The sequence below is a fragment of the Salmo salar genome, unplaced genomic scaffold (assembly GCF_905237065.1).
Source record: "Salmo salar unplaced genomic scaffold, Ssal_v3.1, whole genome shotgun sequence".
In the NCBI taxonomy this organism is placed as follows: Eukaryota; Metazoa; Chordata; class Actinopteri; order Salmoniformes; family Salmonidae; genus Salmo; species Salmo salar.
This window is the reverse complement of record NW_025548336.1, coordinates 1-16679: the sequence shown is the minus strand read 5'-3', so window position 1 is coordinate 16679 and position 16679 is coordinate 1. Positions and strand designations below refer to the sequence as shown.

General features: G+C 50.7%; 1 protein-coding gene across 1 annotated transcript; it reads left to right on the top strand.

The window, feature by feature from the left end:
• Positions 1-157: 157 nt before the first annotated feature.
• LOC106594287 (serine/threonine-protein kinase SMG1-like) lies at positions 158-14810 on the top strand. Its single transcript, XM_045712234.1, has 8 exons — positions 158-257; positions 2150-2268; positions 6557-6644; positions 6764-6865; positions 10116-10256; positions 12384-12604; positions 13293-13488; positions 14598-14810. Exons 2-7 carry the CDS (start codon positions 2178-2180, stop codon positions 13436-13438), a joined length of 789 nt encoding a protein of 262 aa, XP_045568190.1. The 5' UTR covers positions 158-257; positions 2150-2177; the 3' UTR covers positions 13439-13488; positions 14598-14810.
• The last annotated feature ends 1869 nt before the right edge of the window (positions 14811-16679 follow it).

The window sequence follows — 16679 nt, the reverse complement described above, 5'->3', positions numbered from 1 at the left end:
AAACTTTGATCCTTCCTTTAAACATAGTTCACCACATTCTAATTGGTCTTCTCTTTCAATCCTCTGTCTCTCTGTCGCTCCCTCTGTTTTTCAGACATGATCACTTCATCTCGTTCCAGCCTGTCCTCCCTCCTCCCCTTCTCTCTTTGACGGGCGGTCATCAGCACGGTAACCACGGCAACCAGGAAACACTTCAGCACTCTGCTGTCCCTGCTGGGAGCCCTGCTGAGGAAGGAGCAGCTCTACACTGAGGCCAGGTGTATATACACACACACATACATACATGTCACACACACAGGTATAGTTGAACGATAACTGTGGTGGAATTATTGTAATCAAAAGGAGAGACTTTTACATTTCTTCAAAACAATCCAAGTTGTATTAGTTAATTAGTGCAGTAATGGAGCTTGTCAGCGATCCTCCCGTAGGTGATTGGTTGAGAGCCCAACGAGGGGATTTGAGACGCAGCATTTTATAGAACAGTTGATCCTCCTGGATGTTCATGACAAACAACAGATGTATGGAATGGGTCACGAGGTTAACATTCGTATGAAAGATACTAATAATTCACAGCAGGCAGTATCTGCTGTAAAGACTGTTCTCATTGTGTAGAGACCAGGGTCTGGCCCCCCAACTCCATACTGGAGCCATCTCCCCCTGGGACCCCAACTCCATACTGGAGCCATCTCCCCCTGGGACCCCCAACTCCATACTGGAGCCATCTCCCCCCTGGGACCCCCAACTCCATACTGGAGCCATCTCCCCCTGGGACCCCAACTCCATACTGGAGCCATCTCCCCTGGGACCCCAACTCCATACTGGAGCCATCTCCCCCTGGGACCCCAACTCCATACTGGAGCCATCTCCCCCTGGGACCCCAACTCCATACTGGAGCCATCTCCCCCTGGGACCCCAACTCCATACTGGAGCCATCTCCCCCTGGGACCCCCCAACTCCATACTGGAGCCATCTCCCCTGGGACCCCCAACTCCATACTGGAGCCATCTCCCCCTGGGACCCCAACTCCATACTGGAGCCATCTCCCCCTGGGACCCCAACTCCATACTGGAGCCATCTCCCCCCCTGGGACCCCCAACTCCATACTGGAGCCATCTCCCCCTGGGACCCCAACTCCATACTGAGCCATCTCCCCCTGGGACCCCCAACTCCATACTGGAGCCATCTCCCCCTGGGACCCCCAACTCCATACTGGAGCCATCTCCCCCTGGGACCCCCCCAACTCCATACTGGAGCCATCTCCCCTGGGACCCCAACTCCATACTGGAGCCATCTCCCCCGGGACCCCCAACTCCATACTGGAGCCATCTCCCCTGGGACCCCAACTCCATACTGGAGCCATCTCCCCTGGGACCCCAACTCCATACTGGAGCCATCTCCCCTGGGACCCCAACTCCATACTGGAGCCATCTCCCCTGGGACCCCCAACTCCATACTGGAGCCATCTCCCCTGGGACCCCCAACTCCATACTGGAGCCATCTCCCCTGGGACCCCCAACTCCATACTGGAGCCCATCTCCCCTGGGACCCCCAACTCCATACTGGAGCCATCTCCCCCCCTGGGACCCCAACTCCATACTGGAGCCATCTCCCCCTGGGACCCCCCAACTCCATACTGGAGCCATCTCCCCCTGGGACCCCAACTCCATACTGGAGCCATCTCCCCCCTGGGACCCCCAACTCCATACTGGAGCCATCTCCCCCTGGGACCCCAACTCCATACTGGAGCCATCTCCCCTGGGACCCCCCAACTCCATACTGGAGCCATCTCCCCCTGGGACCCCCAACTCCATACTGGAGCCATCTCCCCCTGGGACCCCCAACTCCATACTGGAGCCATCTCCCCCTGGGACCCCCAACTCCATACTGGAGCCATCTCCCCCTGGCCCCACAGTACAGAAACATTAACTCATGCTCTGGAATGTGGTATCACCCAAAGACATGGTACATCTCCTGTCAGTGTTAAATCTCCCAGAGGCCCATCCTCAGAACACACAGAGATGAACGTGTTCTCAGAACCCTCTATTCTGTTGCATAAAACAACCATTTGATGCTATGACAGTATTATAACATATTCTTGTAATTTCTCCACCATATAACCAAACCTTGTGTGTGTGTCTGCTCCAAACAGGAAGCTGTTGTTGACGTGGTCTCTAGAGATGTGCCTGATGATGAAGAGGTCTGATACCTACACCCCTCTCTTCTCCCTGCCCTCCTTCCACAAGTTCTGCAAGGGTCTGCTCCACAACGGTAAATACTGTATCTATAGAGAGGGTCTGTTCCACAACGGTAAATACGGTGTATCTATAGAGAGGGTCTGTTCCACAACGGTAAATACTGTGTATCTATAGAGAGGGTCTGTTCCACAACGGTAAATACTGTATCTATAGAGAGGGTCTGCTCCACAACGGTAAATACTGTGTATCTATAGAGAGGGTCTGTTCCACAACGGTAAATACTGTATCTATAGAGAGGGTCTGCTCCACAACGGTAAATACTGTGTATCTATAGAGAGGGTCTGTTCCACAACGGTAAATACTGTATCTATAGAGAGGGTCTGTTCCACAACGGTAAATACTGTGTATCTATAGAGAGGGTCTGTTCCACAACGGTAAATACTGTATCTATAGAGAGGGTCTGCTCCACAACGGTAAATACTGTATCTATAGAGAGGGTCTGTTCCACAACAGTAAATACTGTATCTATAGAGAGGGTCTGTTCCACAACGGTAAATACTGTGTATCTATAGAGAGGGTCTGCTCCACAACGGTAAATACTGTGTATCTATAGAGAGGGTCTGCTCCACAACGGTAAATACTGTGTATCTATAGAGAGGGTCTGTTCCACAACGGTAAATACTGTGTATCTATAGAGGGTCTGTTCCACAACGGTAAATACTGTATCTATAGAGAGGGTCTGCTCCACAACGGTAAATACTGTATCTATAGAGAGGGTCTGTTCCACAACGGTAAATACTGTGTATCTATAGAGAGGGTCTGTTCCACAACAGTAAATACTGTGGATCTATAGAGAGGGTCTGTTCCACAACGGTAAATACTGTATCTATAGAGAGGGTCTGCTCCACAACGGTAAATACTGTATCTATAGAGAGGGTCTGTTCCACAACGGTAAATACTGTATCTATAGAGAGGGTCTGTTCCACAACGGTAAATACTGTATCTATAGAGAGGGTCTGTTCCCACAACGGTAAATACTGTGTATCTATAGAGAGGGTCTGTTCCACAACGGTAAATACTGTGTATCTATAGAGAGGGTCTGTTCCACAACGGTAAATACTGTGTATCTATAGAGAGGGTCTGTTCCACAACGGTAAATACTGTATCTATAGAGAGGGTCTGTTCCACAACGGTAAATACTGTATCTATAGAGAGGGTCTGTTCCACAACGGTAAATACTGTGTATCTATAGAGAGGGTCTGTTCCACAACGGTAAATACTGTGTATCTATAGAGGGTCTGTTCCACAACGGTAAATACTGTGTATCTATAGAGAGGGTCTGTTCCACAACGGTAAATACTGTGTATCTATAGAGAGGGTCTGCTCCACAACGGTATCTATAGAGAGGGTCTGTTCCACAACGGTAAATACTGTGTATCTATAGAGAGGGTCTGTTCCACAACGGTAAATACTGTGTATCTATAGAGAGGGTCTGTTCCACAACGGTAAATACTGTGTATCTATAGAGAGGGTCTGTTCCACAACGGTAAATACTGTGTATCTATAGAGAGGGTCTGTTCCACAACGGTAAATACTGTATCTATAGAGAGGGTCTGTTCCACAACGGTAAATACTGTGTATCTATAGAGAGGGTCTGTTCCACAACGGTAAATACTGTGTATCTATAGAGGGTCTGTTCCACAACGGTAAATACTGTGTATATATAGAGAGGGTCTGTTCCACAACGGTAAATACTGTGTATCTATAGAGAGGGTCTGTTCCACAACGGTAAATACTGTATCTATAGAGAGGGTCTGTTCCACAACGGTAAATACTGTATCTATAGAGAGGGTCTGTTCCACAACGGTAAATACTGTGTATCTATAGAGAGGGTCTGCTCCACAACGGTAAATACTGTGTATCTATAGAGAGGGTCTGTTCCACAACGGTAAATACTGTATCTATAGAGAGGGTCTGTTCCACAAACGGTAAATACTGTGTATCTATAGAGAGGTCTGTTCCACAACGGTAAATACTGTATCTATAGAGAGGGTCTGCTCCACAACGGTAAATACTGTATCTATAGAGAGGGTCTGTTCCACAACGGTAAATACTGTATCTATAGAGAGGGTCTGCTCCACAACGGTAAATACTGTATCTATAGAGAGGGTCTGTTCCACAACGGTAAATACTGTGGATCTATAGAGAGGGTCTGTTCCACAAACGGTAAATACTGTATCTATAGAGAGGGTCTGTTCCACAACGGTAAATACTGTATCTATAGAGAGGGTCTGTTCCACAAACGGTAAATACTGTATCTATAGAGAGGGTCTGCTCCACAACGGTAAATACTGTATCTATAGAGAGGGTCTGCTCCACAACGGTAAATACTGTATCTATAGAGAGGGTCTGTTCCACAATGGTAAATACTGTGGATCTATAGAGAGGGTCTGTTCCACAATGGTAAATACTGTGGATCTATAGAGAGGGTCTGTTCCACAACGGTAAATACTGTATCTATAGAGAGGGTCTGTTCCACAACGGTAAATACTGTATCTATAGAGAGGGTCTGTTCCACAACGGTAAATACTGTATCTATAGAGAGGGTCTGCTCCACAACGGTAAATACTGTATCTATAGAGAGGGTCTGCTCCACAACGGTAAATACTGTATCTATAGAGAGGGTCTGTTCCACAACGGTAAATACTGTGGATCTATAGAGAGGGTCTGTTCCACAACGGTAAATACTGTATCTATAGAGAGGGTCTGTTCCACAATGGTAAATACTGTGTATCTATAGAGAGGGTCTGTTCCACAACGGTAAATACTGTGTATCTATAGAGAGGGTCTGTTCCACAACGGTAAATACTGTATCTATAGAGAGGGTCTGTTCCACAATGGTAAATACTGTGTATCTATAGAGAGGGTCTGTTCCACAACGGTAAATACTGTGTATCTATAGAGAGGGTCTGTTCCACAACGGTAAATACTGTGTATCTATAGAGGGTCTGTTCCACAACGGTAAATACTGTGTATCTATAGAGAGGGTCTGTTCCACAACGGTAAATACTGTGTATCTATAGAGAGGGTCTGTTCCACAACGGTAAATACTGTGTATCTATAGAGAGGGTCTGTTCCACAACGGTAAATACTGTGGATCTATAGAGAGGGTCTGTTCCACAACGGTAAATACTGTGGATCTATAGAGAGGGTCTGTTCCACAACGGTAAATACTGTGGATCTATAGAGAGGTCTGTTCCACAACGGTAAATACTGTGGATCTATAGAGAGGGTCTGTTCCACAACGGTAAATACTGTGGATCTATAGAGAGGGTCTGTTCCACAACGGTAAATACTGTGTATATATAGAGAGGGTCTGTTCCACAACGGTAAATACTGTGTATCTATAGAGAGGGTCTGTTCCACAACGGTAAATACTGTGTATATATAGAGAGGGTCTGTTCCACAACGGTAAATACTGTGTATATATAGAGAGGGTCTGTTCCACAACGGTAAATACTGTGTATATATAGAGAGGGTCTGTTCCACAACGGTAAATACTGTGTGTATATATAGAGGGTCTGTTCCACAACGGTAAATACTGTGGATCTATAGAGAGGGTCTGTTCCACAACGGTAAATACTGTGTATATATAGAGGGTCTGTTCCACAACGGTAAATACTGTGTATATATAGAGAGGGTCTGTTCCACAACGGTAAATACTGTGTATATATAGAGAGGGTCTGTTCCACAACGGTAAATACTGTGTATATATAGAGGGTCTGTTCCACAACGGTAAATACTGTGTATCTATAGAGAGGGTCTGTTCCACAACGGTAAATACTGTGTATATATAGAGGGTCTGTTCCACAACGGTAAATACTGTGGATCTATAGAGGGTCTGCTCCACAACGGTAAATACTGTATCTATAGAGAGGGTCTGCTCCACAACGGTAAATACTGTGTATATATAGAGGGTCTGTTCCACAACGGTAAATACTGTGTATCTATAGAGAGGGTCTGTTCCACAACGGTAAATACTGTGGATCTATAGAGCGGGTCTGTTCCACAACGGTAAATACTGTGGATCTATAGAGCGGGTCTGTTCCACAACGGTAAATACTGTGGATCTATAGAGGGTAATAATCATAATTGTTTACTTTGGGGTTGTTAAAATCAGGTCAATCCCCAGGTGTTCCAGATATTCTAGATGGATGATTCCTCCTGATTCTGGGGAATCTTCCAACCAGGATGTTTGGAAAACCTGATTCCCTGCTGTGTGTGTGTGTGTGTGTGTGTGTGTGTGTGTGTGTGTGTGTGTGTGTGTGTGTGTGTTGACACTGTTCTCTGTCGGTCTGCAGCCCTGAATGAGGACCCAGTCATCTGCCTCCAGACCTGCAACAGCCTTCAGGTCATCTCCTCCTCACTCAACACAGAGCTGCTGCAGAGGTAACGCTCACACACACACACACACACACACACACACACACACACCTCAACCAACCCCTTATACACAAAAGCCTAACCCAAAGGTGTGTGTAACGATGTCTCTGTCCTGTGCCTCCCAGGTGTGTGGATGTTTGTCGTGTCCAGCTTGTGCACTCTGCGGTGAGGGTGAGGCAGGCGTACGGCAAGCTGCTGAGGACAATCCCTCTGGACGTGACGCTCAGGTCAGCACACAACACAGACCGAACACCCTCCTCTTTCCTCAATTACTGACTGGGACTGCTCTAAGGCCGGGACTCTGCCAGTGACTGACTGGGACTGCTCTAAGGCCGGGACTCTGCCAGTGACCGACTGGGACTGCTCTAAGGCCGGGACTCTGCCAGTGACTGACTGGGACTGCTCTAAGGCCGGGACTCTGCCAGTGACTGACTGGGACTGCGCTAAGGCCGGGACTCTGCCAGTGACTGACTGGGGACTGCTCTAAGGCCGGGACTCTGCCAGTGACTGACTGGGACTGCTCTAAGGCCGGGACTCTGCCAGTGACTGACTGGGACTGCTCTAAGGCCGGGACTCTGCCAGTGACTGACTGGGACTGCTCTAAGGCCGGGACTCTGCCAGTGACTGACTGGGACTGCTCTAAGGCCGGGACTCTGCCAGTGACTGACTGGGACTGCTCTAAGGCCGGGACTCTGCCAGTGACTGACTGGGACTGCTCTAAGGCCGGGACTCTGCCAGTGACTGACTGGGACTGCTCTAAGGCCGGGACTCTGCCAGTGACTGACTGGGACTGCTCTAAGGCCGGGACTCTGCCAGTGACTGACTGGGACTGCTCTAAGGCCGGGACTCTGCCAGTGACTGACTGGGACTGCTCTAAGGCCGGGACTCTGCCAGTGACTGACTGGGACTGCTCTAAGGCCGGGACTCTGCCAGTGACTGACTGGGACTGCTCTAAGGCCGGGACTCTGCCAGTGACTGACTGGGACTGCTCTAAGGCCGGGACTCTGCCAGTGACTGACTGGGACTGCTCTAAGGCCGGGACTCTGCCAGTGACTGACTGGGACTGCTCTAAGGCCGGGACTCTGTCTGATCACACCTTGTATCCTTCATGTAAAGAACATTTCTGATTGAGCTGACATCTGCAGTGGTTTACCTTTTAAAAGGCACGGTGTCGACAGTGCTCTATGCATTCAATCCCGGCCCGAAAATATTTCATGTTTTTTACAAAAGAGACCTGGTTTAAGATGCGAGCTGGGTCAGAATGCTACAAATAATTCCAAACATGAAAAAACACACATTCTGTCACATAGAAAAGAAAGAAAATAATGTTTATTAAGTCATCTTCAACTCAAACTTCAAGTAGCTTGTCATTATCATAGCAGGAAAATGAATGAAATCGGTTATGCACTCATTGTCTGTTTTTTATCAGTCAAAAATTCAACTAATGTAAAAACTAATTGGGCGAGTTGCTTGAATTGTCTTTATCTACACTGAGAATACCAAACATTATGAATACCTTCCTCATATTGCCTTTATATCTACACTGAGAATACCAAACATTATGAATACCTTCCTCATATTGCCTTTATATCTACACTGAGAATACCAAACATTATGAATACCTTCCTCATATTGCCTAGCACCTCCTTTTGCCCTCAGAACAGCCTCAATTCATGGAGGCATGAACTCTACAAGGTGTCAAGCGTTTTTCTTTTCTTTATTTAACCTTTAACTATGCAAGTCGGTTATGAATACATGTTTATTTACTATGACGGCCTACTCCGGCCAAACCCTAACCCAGACGATGCTAGGCCATTGGTGCCCCGCCCAATGGGACTCCCAGTCATGGCCGGTTGTGATAAAGCCCAGGATCGAACCAGGGTCTGTGATGCACTGAGATATGCAGTGCCTTAGACCACTGCGCCACTTGGGAGCAGTCCACAGGGATGCTGGCCAATGTGGGCCTCTAATGCTTCCCACAGTTGTCAAGTTGGGTGGAGGACCATGCTTGATCCACTTGAGAGTGAAAAACCAGCAGCGTTGCAGCTCTTGACTCAATCCGCTGCGCCTGGTGCCTACTACCATACCCCGTTCAAAGGCACTTAAATCTTTTGTCTTGCCATTTCACCCTCGGGTTGTGTATGTGTGCCATTCAATTAAAAATCCTTTAACCGGTCTCCTCCCCTTCATCTATACTGATTTGAAGTGGATTTAACAAGTGACATCAATAAGGGATCATAGCTTTCACCTGGATTTACCTGTCATGTCATGGAATGCATAGGTGTTCCTGTTGTCCAGAAACGGACTGGTACCCAGGCTTCGGACATCTCTGTTGTCCAGAAACGGACTGGTACCCAGGCTACGGACATCTCTGTTGTCCAGAAACGGACTGGTGCCCAGGCTTCGGACATCTCTGTTGTCCAGAAACGGACTGGTGCCCAGGCTACGGACATCTCTGTTGTCCAGAAACGGACTGGTGCCCAGGCTACGGACATCTCTGTTGTCCAGAAACGGACTGGTGCCCAGGCTACGGACATCTCTGTTGTCCAGAAACGGACTGGTACCCAGGCTTCGGACATCTCTGTTGTCCAGAAACGGACTGGTGCCCAGGCTACGGACATCTCTGTTGTCCAGAAACGGACTGGTGCCCAGGCTACGGACATCTCTGTTGTCCAGAAACGGACTGGTGCCCAGGCTACGGACATCTCTGTTGTCCAGAAACGGACTGGTGCCCAGGCTACGGACATCTCTGTTGTCCAGAAACGGACTGGTGCCCAGGCTACGGACATCTCTGTTGTCCAGAAACGGACTGGTGCCCAGGCTACGGACATCTCTGTTGTCCAGAAACGGACTGGTGCCCAGGCTACGGACATCTCTGTTGTCCAGAAACGGACTGGTGCCCAGGCTACGGACATCTCTGTTGTCCAGAAACGGACTGGTGCCCAGGCTACGGACATCTCTGTTGTCCAGAAACGGACTGGTGCCCAGGCTACGGACATCTCTGTTGTCCAGAAACGGACTGGTACCCAGGCTACGGACATCTCTGTTGTCCAGAAACGGACTGGTGCCCAGGCTACGGACATCTCAACAGATGACTCCCATTTGAAAAACCATAATCTCAATCTGTAATTTTCAGACAATGGGTCTGGCTGCTGTCTTTGTTGTCCGTCTACCTCCCTGCAGTGACCTTAGTGTGTGTGTGATCTTAATGTGTGTCTGTGACCCTGCAGTGACCTTAATGATTGTGTGACCCTGCAGTAACCATAATGTGTGTCTGTGACCTTAATGTGTGTGACCCTGCAGTGACCTTAATGATTGTGTGACCCTGCAGTAACCATAATGTGTGTCTGTGACCTTAATGTGTGTGACCCTGCAGTGACCTTAATGTGTGTGTGACCCTGCAGTAACCATAATGTGTGTCTGTGACCTTAATGTGTGTGACCCTGCAGTGACCTTAATGTGTGTGTGACCCTGCAGTAACCACAGCCACCCAGAGATAGAGGAGATCTCCCTGGTGGTCCGTCGCCACATGAGCCGCACCCCCAGCAGCACCTTTCACCCCCAGGACTTCAGTGACCTCATCAGCTTCATCCTCTATGGCAGCCAGCACCGCGGAGGGTAGGCTACCTGGCTCTGTGTGTGTGCGTGTGTGGGGGGGGGTCCTTCTGCTAATGTGGGTCCCGTGTGGATCAGTTGGTAGAGCATGGGGCTTACAACGCCAGGGTTGTGGGTCCCGTGTGGATCAGTTGGTAGAGCATGGGGCTTACAATGCCAGGGTTGTGGGTCCCGTGTGGATCAGTTGGTAGAGCATGGGGCTTACAATGCCAGGGTTGTGGGTTTGATTCCCACGGGGGACCAGGATGGGAGGGGAAACTATGAAAATGTATGCAATCACTACTGTACATTTAAGTCATTTAGCAGACGCTCTTATCCAGAGCGACTCACAAATTTGTGCATTCACCTTATGATATCCAGTGGAACAACCACTTTACAATAGTGCATCTAAATCTTTTAAGGGGGGGGTTAGAAGGATTACTTTATCCTATCCTAGGTATTCCTTAAAGAGGTGGGGTTTCAGGTGTCTCCGGAAGGTGGTGATTGACTCCGCTGTCCTGGCGTCGTGAGGGAGCTTGTTCCACCATTGGGGTGCCAGAGCAGCGAACAGTTTTGACTGGGCTGAGCGGGAACTGTGCTTCCTCAGAGGTAGGGAGGCGAGCAGGCCAGAGGTGGATGAACGGAGTGCCCTTGTTTGGGTGTAGGGCCTGATCAGAGCCTGAAGGTACGGAGGTGCCGTTCCCCTCACAGCTCTGTAGGCAATCACCATGGTCTTGTAGCGGATGCGAGCTTCAACTGGAAGCCAGTGGAGAGAGCGGAGGAGCGGGGTGACGTGAGAGAACTTGGGAAGGTTGAACACCAGATGGCCTGCGGCGTTCTGGATGAGTTGTGGGGGTTTAATGGCACAGGCAGGGAGCCCAGCCAACAGCGAGTTGCAGTAATCCAGACGGGAGATGACAAGTGCCTGGATTAGGACCTGCGCCGCTTCCTGTGTGAGGCAGGGGTCGTACTCTGCGAATGTTGTAGAGCATGAACCTACAGGATCGGGTCACCGCCTTGATGTTAGTGGAGAACGACAGGGTGTTGTCCAGGATCACGCCAAGGTTCTTAGCACTCTGGGAGGAGGACACAATGGAGTTGTCAACCGTGATGGCGAGATCATGGAACGGGCAGTCCTTCCCCGGGAGGAAGAGCAGCTCCGTCTTGCCGGGGTTCAGCTTGAGGTGGTGATCCGTCATCCACACTGATATGTCTGCCAGACATGCAGAGATGCGATTCGCCACCTGGTTGTCAGAAGGGGGAAAGGAGAAGATTAATTGTGTCGTCTGCATAGCAATGATAGGAGAGACCATCTGAGGGTATGACAGTGCCAAGTGACTTGGTGTATAGATTCTCGCCACGCCACCTGGTAGGAGCGACCTGTCAGGTAGGACGCAATCCAAGCGTGGGCCGCACCGGAGATGCCCAGCTCGGAGAGGGTGGAGAGGAGGATCTGGTGGTTCACAGTATCAAAGGCAGCAGATAGGTCTAGAAGGATGAGAGCTGAGGAGAGAGAGTTAGCTTTAGCAGTGCGGAGAGCCTCCGTGACACAGAGAAGAGCAGTCTCAGTTGAATGACCAGTCTTGAAACCTGACTGATTTGGATCAAGAAGGTCATTCTGAGAGAGATAGCAGGAGAGCTGGCCAAGGACGGCACGCTCAACAGTTTTGGAGAGAAAAGAAAGAAGGTATACTGATCTGTAGTTGTTGACATCGGAGGGATCGAGTGTAGGTTTTTTCAGAAGGGGTGCAACTCTCGCTCTCTTGAAGACGGAAGGGACGTAGCCAGCGGTCAAGGATGAGTTGACGAGCGAGGTGAGGAAGGGGAGAAGGTCTCCGGAAATGGTCTGGAGAAGAGAGGAGGGGATAGGGTCAAGTGGGCAGGTTGTTGGGCGGCCGGCCGTCACAAGACGCGAGATTTCATCTGGAGAGAGAGGGGAGAAAGAGGTCAGAGCACAGGGTAGGGCAATGTGAGCAGGACCAGCGGTGTCATTTGACTTAACAAACGAGGATCGGATGTCGTCGACCTTCTTTTCAAAATGTACTGTAAGTCACTCTGGATAAGAGGGTCTGATAAATGACAATGTAAATGTGTGTATCATCTGATAACCTGTGTGTGTGTTGATATGTTCACCTGTGTGTCTTCCTTCAGTAAAGAACCGTGGCTGGAGCGTCTGTACCACAGCTGTCAGCGTCTGGAGAAGCGTGATGGTGTCTCCGGTGCGGCTGGCGGTGTGTGTGTACCGCGGGGTCTGCTGAAGACTGAGGCGGTGCTGTGGCAGTGGGCGGTGTGGGAGGCAGCTCAGTTCACAGTGTTGTCTAAACTCCGTACCCCGCTGGGACGGGCACAGGACACCTTCCAGACCATAGAGGGTACGGGCTGTCACACACACACACACACACACACACACACACACACACACACACACACACACACACACACACACACAGAGAGTCCAGAGTTTTCCACATGATGTTTTTAACATGTTGCTGATAAGTTGAGGGAGGCCTGGAGTGGGGCTGTTCTTTGCATTTCTGAACCCCTGTAACTTTCACCCCTGTAACTCCACCCCTGTAACTCCACCCCTGTAACTCCATGTCCTGCCAGGTAGACCCGTAAACCAGGGGTGCAAACTCATTTTGCCCCGTGAACCACATTTTACTTTTATTTCTTTCACTGTCAGAATCGTTTTGGGAATTTCTGATGCTCCCTGACTGTCGAGCTTTCATGTCCGTGATATTTCTATTAGCCAGCTGGACACAGTCAAACTGTACGAAATGCAGGTCCATTATCATTTCTACACAGTTTCCATTTGGTTTGAGTCATTTTAAAGTATATTGACCCCCCATTCCATCCTATACACATTCTGGATGTACATGCTGCCTCTTTCAAGAACATATCCTCCTCCCTCTCTCCCTCCCTCCTCCTCCCTCCCTCTCTCCTCCCCTCCCTCCCTCCCTCCCTCCCTCCCTCCCTCCCTCCCTCCTCCCTCCCTCCCTCCCTCCCTCCCTCCTCCCTCCCTCCCTCCTCCCTCCCCCTCTCTTCTCCCCCTCTCTCCAGGTATGATCCGCAGCCTGGCGGCCCACAGTCTGAACACTGAACAGGAGCTCAGCCAATGGAGCGCCGCGACACGGATGACGGTTACCATAGCAACCAGCTGCGTCTGGCGCTGCTCTTGCAGTTCCTGGAAAACCTGGAGAAACTGATGTACAACGCCTACGAGGGCTGTGCCAACGCTCTGACCGCACCGCCCAAGGTACACACACACACACACCTACACTTTGAGAAACTGATGTACAATTCCTACGAGGGCTGTGCCAACGTGCTGACCACACCGCCCAAGGCGCACGCACACACACAGCCCCAAGTGCCCCCCCAGCTCCTAATGTTAACTATATTTTTCTCCCTCTCCTTCCCTCTCTCTCCTTCCGCTCTCTTTCCTTCCGCTCTCTCTCCTTCCGCTCTCTCTCCTTCCGCTCTCTCTCCTTCCGCTCTCTCTCCTTCCGCTCTCTCTCCTTCCTCTCTCTCCTTCCCTCTCTCTCCTTCCCTCTCTCTCCTTCCCTCTCTCTCTCCTTCCCTCTCTCTCCTTCCCTCTCTCTCCTTCCCTCTCTCTCCTTCCCTCTCTCTCCTTCCCTCTCTCTCCCTCTCTCTCCTTCCCTCTCTCTCTCCTTCCCTCTCTCTCTCCTTCCCTCTCTCTCTCCCTTCCCTCTCTCTCTCCTTCCCTCTCTCCTTCCCTCTCTCCTTCCCCTCTCCTTCCCCCTCTCCCTCTCTCTCTCCTTCCCCCTCTCCCTCTCTCTCTCCTTCCCCTCTCCCTCTCTCTCTCCTTCCCTCTCTCTCCTTCCCTCTCTCCTCTCTCTCTCTCCTTCCCTCTCTCCCTCTCTCTCTCCTTCCCTCTCTCTCCTTCCCTCTCTCCTTCCCTCTCTCCTTCCCCCTCTCCCTCTCTCTCTCCTTCCCTCTCTCCCTCTCTCTCTCCTTCCCTCTCTCCCTCTCTCCTTCCCTCTCTCTCTCCTTCCCTCTCTCCCTCTCTCTCTCCTTCCCTCTCTCTCCTTCCCTCTCTCCCTCTCTCTCTCCTTCCCTCTCTCTCCTTCCCTCTCTCTCCTTCCCTCTCTCTCTTTCCGCTCTTCCCTCTCTCTCCTTTCCGCTCTTCCCTCTCTCTCCTTCCCCTCTCTCCTTCCCTCTCTCTCTTTCCGCTCTTCCCTCTCTCTCTCCTTCCCTCTCTCTCCTTCCCTCTCTCTCTTTCCGCTCTTCCCTCTCTCTCCTTCCCTCTCTCTCCTTCCCTCTCTCTCCTTCCCTCTCTCTCAACTTCCCCCTCTCCCTCTCCTTCCCTCTCTCTCCTTCCGCTCTCTCTCCTTCCTCTGTATCCAGGGTATCAGAACATTCTTCTATACCAACCGTCAGACCTGCCAGGATTGGCTGACTCGCATCCGCCTGGCCCTGATGAGGGTGGGGCTTCTGTCCGGCCAACCAGCAGTCACCGTCCGCCATGGCTTGGACCTGCTCACTGAGATCCAGAACAGCAGCACTCTGGTAACGGGCGGAGAGACACACAGTCCCAGGCCTGTGTCCTAAACCATACCCTATTCCTATATAGTGCACTACTTTTGACCAGAGCTCCAACTGAACCTAGTGTACTTGACCACAGAGACACACACTCAGCATCACCTGGCTCCAACAGTCAGTCAACTGTTTTCAACCACTGACCCCTTTACCTGAAGTTCCTAAATACATCACCTGTAACTGACCCCCCATGTCTCCTCTCTGTAGGGTCCAGGTCTCTTCTGGTTACCTGTAACTGACCCCCATGTCTCCTCTCTGTAGGGTCCAGGTCTCTTCTGGTTACCTGTAACTGACCCCCCTATGTCTCCTCTCTGTAGGGTCCAGGTCTCTTCTGGTTACCTGTAACTGACCCCCCATGTCTCCTCTCTGTAGGGTCCAGGTCTCTTCTGGTTACCTGTAACTGACCGACCATGTCTCTCTCTCTGTAGGGTCCAGGTCTCTTCTGGTTACCTGTAACTGACCCCCATGTCTCCTCTCTGTAGGGTCCAGGTCTCTTCTGGTTACCTGTAACTGACCCCCATGTCTCTCTCTCTGTAGGGTCCAGGTCTCATCTGGTTACCTGTAACTGACCCCCCATGTCTCCTCTCTGTAGGGTCCAGGTCTCTTCTGGTTACCTGTAACTGACCCCCCATGTCTCCTCTCTGTAGGGTCCAGGTCTCTTCTGGTTACCTGTAACTGACCCCCCATGTCTCCTCTCTGTAGGGTCCAGGTCTCTTCTGGTTACCTGTAACTGACCCCCCATGTCTCCTCTCTTGTAGGGTCCAGGTCTCATCTGGTTACCTGTAACTGACCCCCCATGTCTCCTCTCTGTAGGGTCCAGGTCTCTTCTGGTTACTTAACTGACCCCCCATGTCTCCTCTCTGTAGGGTCCAGGTCTCTTCTGGTTACCTGTAACTGACCCCCCATGTCTCCTCTCTGTAGGGTCCAGGTCTCTCTCTGGTTACCTGTAACTGACCCCCCATGTCTCTCCTCTCTGTAGGGTCCAGGATCTCTTCTGGTTACCTCTGTAACCCCCCCATGTCTCCTCTCTGTAGGGTCCAGGTCTCTTCTGGTTACCTGTAACTGACCCCCCCATGTCTCCTGTAGGGTCCAGGTCTCTTCTGGTTACCTGTAACTGACCCCCCATGTCTCCTCTCTGTAGGGTCCAGGTCTCTTCTGGTTACTCTAACTGACCCCCCATGTCTCTCCTCTCTGTAGGGGTCCAGGTCTCTTCTGGTTACCTGTAACTGACCCCCCATGTCTCTTCTCTGTAGGGTCCAGGTCTCTTCTGGTTACCTGTAACTGACCCCCATGTCTCTTCTCTGTAGGGTCCAGGTCTCTTCTGGTTACCTGTAACTGACCCCCATGTCTCTCTCTGTAGGGTCCAGGTCTCTTCTGGTTACCTGTAACTGACCCCCCCATGTCTCTCTGTAGGGTCCAGGTCTCTTCTGGTTACCTGTAACTGACCCCCATGTCTCTTCTCTGTAGGGTCCAGGTCTCTTCTGGTTTACCTGTAACTGACCCCCATGTCTCTTCTCTGTAGGGTCCAGGTCTCTTCTGGTTACCTGTAACTGACCCCCCATGTCTCCTCTCTGTAGGGTCCAGGTCTCTTCTGGTTACCTGTAACTGACCCCCCCATGTCTCCTCTCTGTAGGGTCCAGGTCTCTTCTGGTTACCTGTAACTGACCCCCCCATGTCTCCTCTCTGTTAGGGTCCAGGGTCTCTTCGGGTTACCTGTAACTGACCCCCCCATGTCTCCTCTCTGTAGGGTCCAGGTCTCTTCTGGTTGACCTGTCAACTGACCCCCCATGTCTCCTCTCTCTAGGGTCCGTGGTCTCTTCTGTTACCTGTAACTGACTCCTCCATGTCTCCTCTCTAGGGTCCAGGTCTTTCTGTTACCTGTAATCTGAC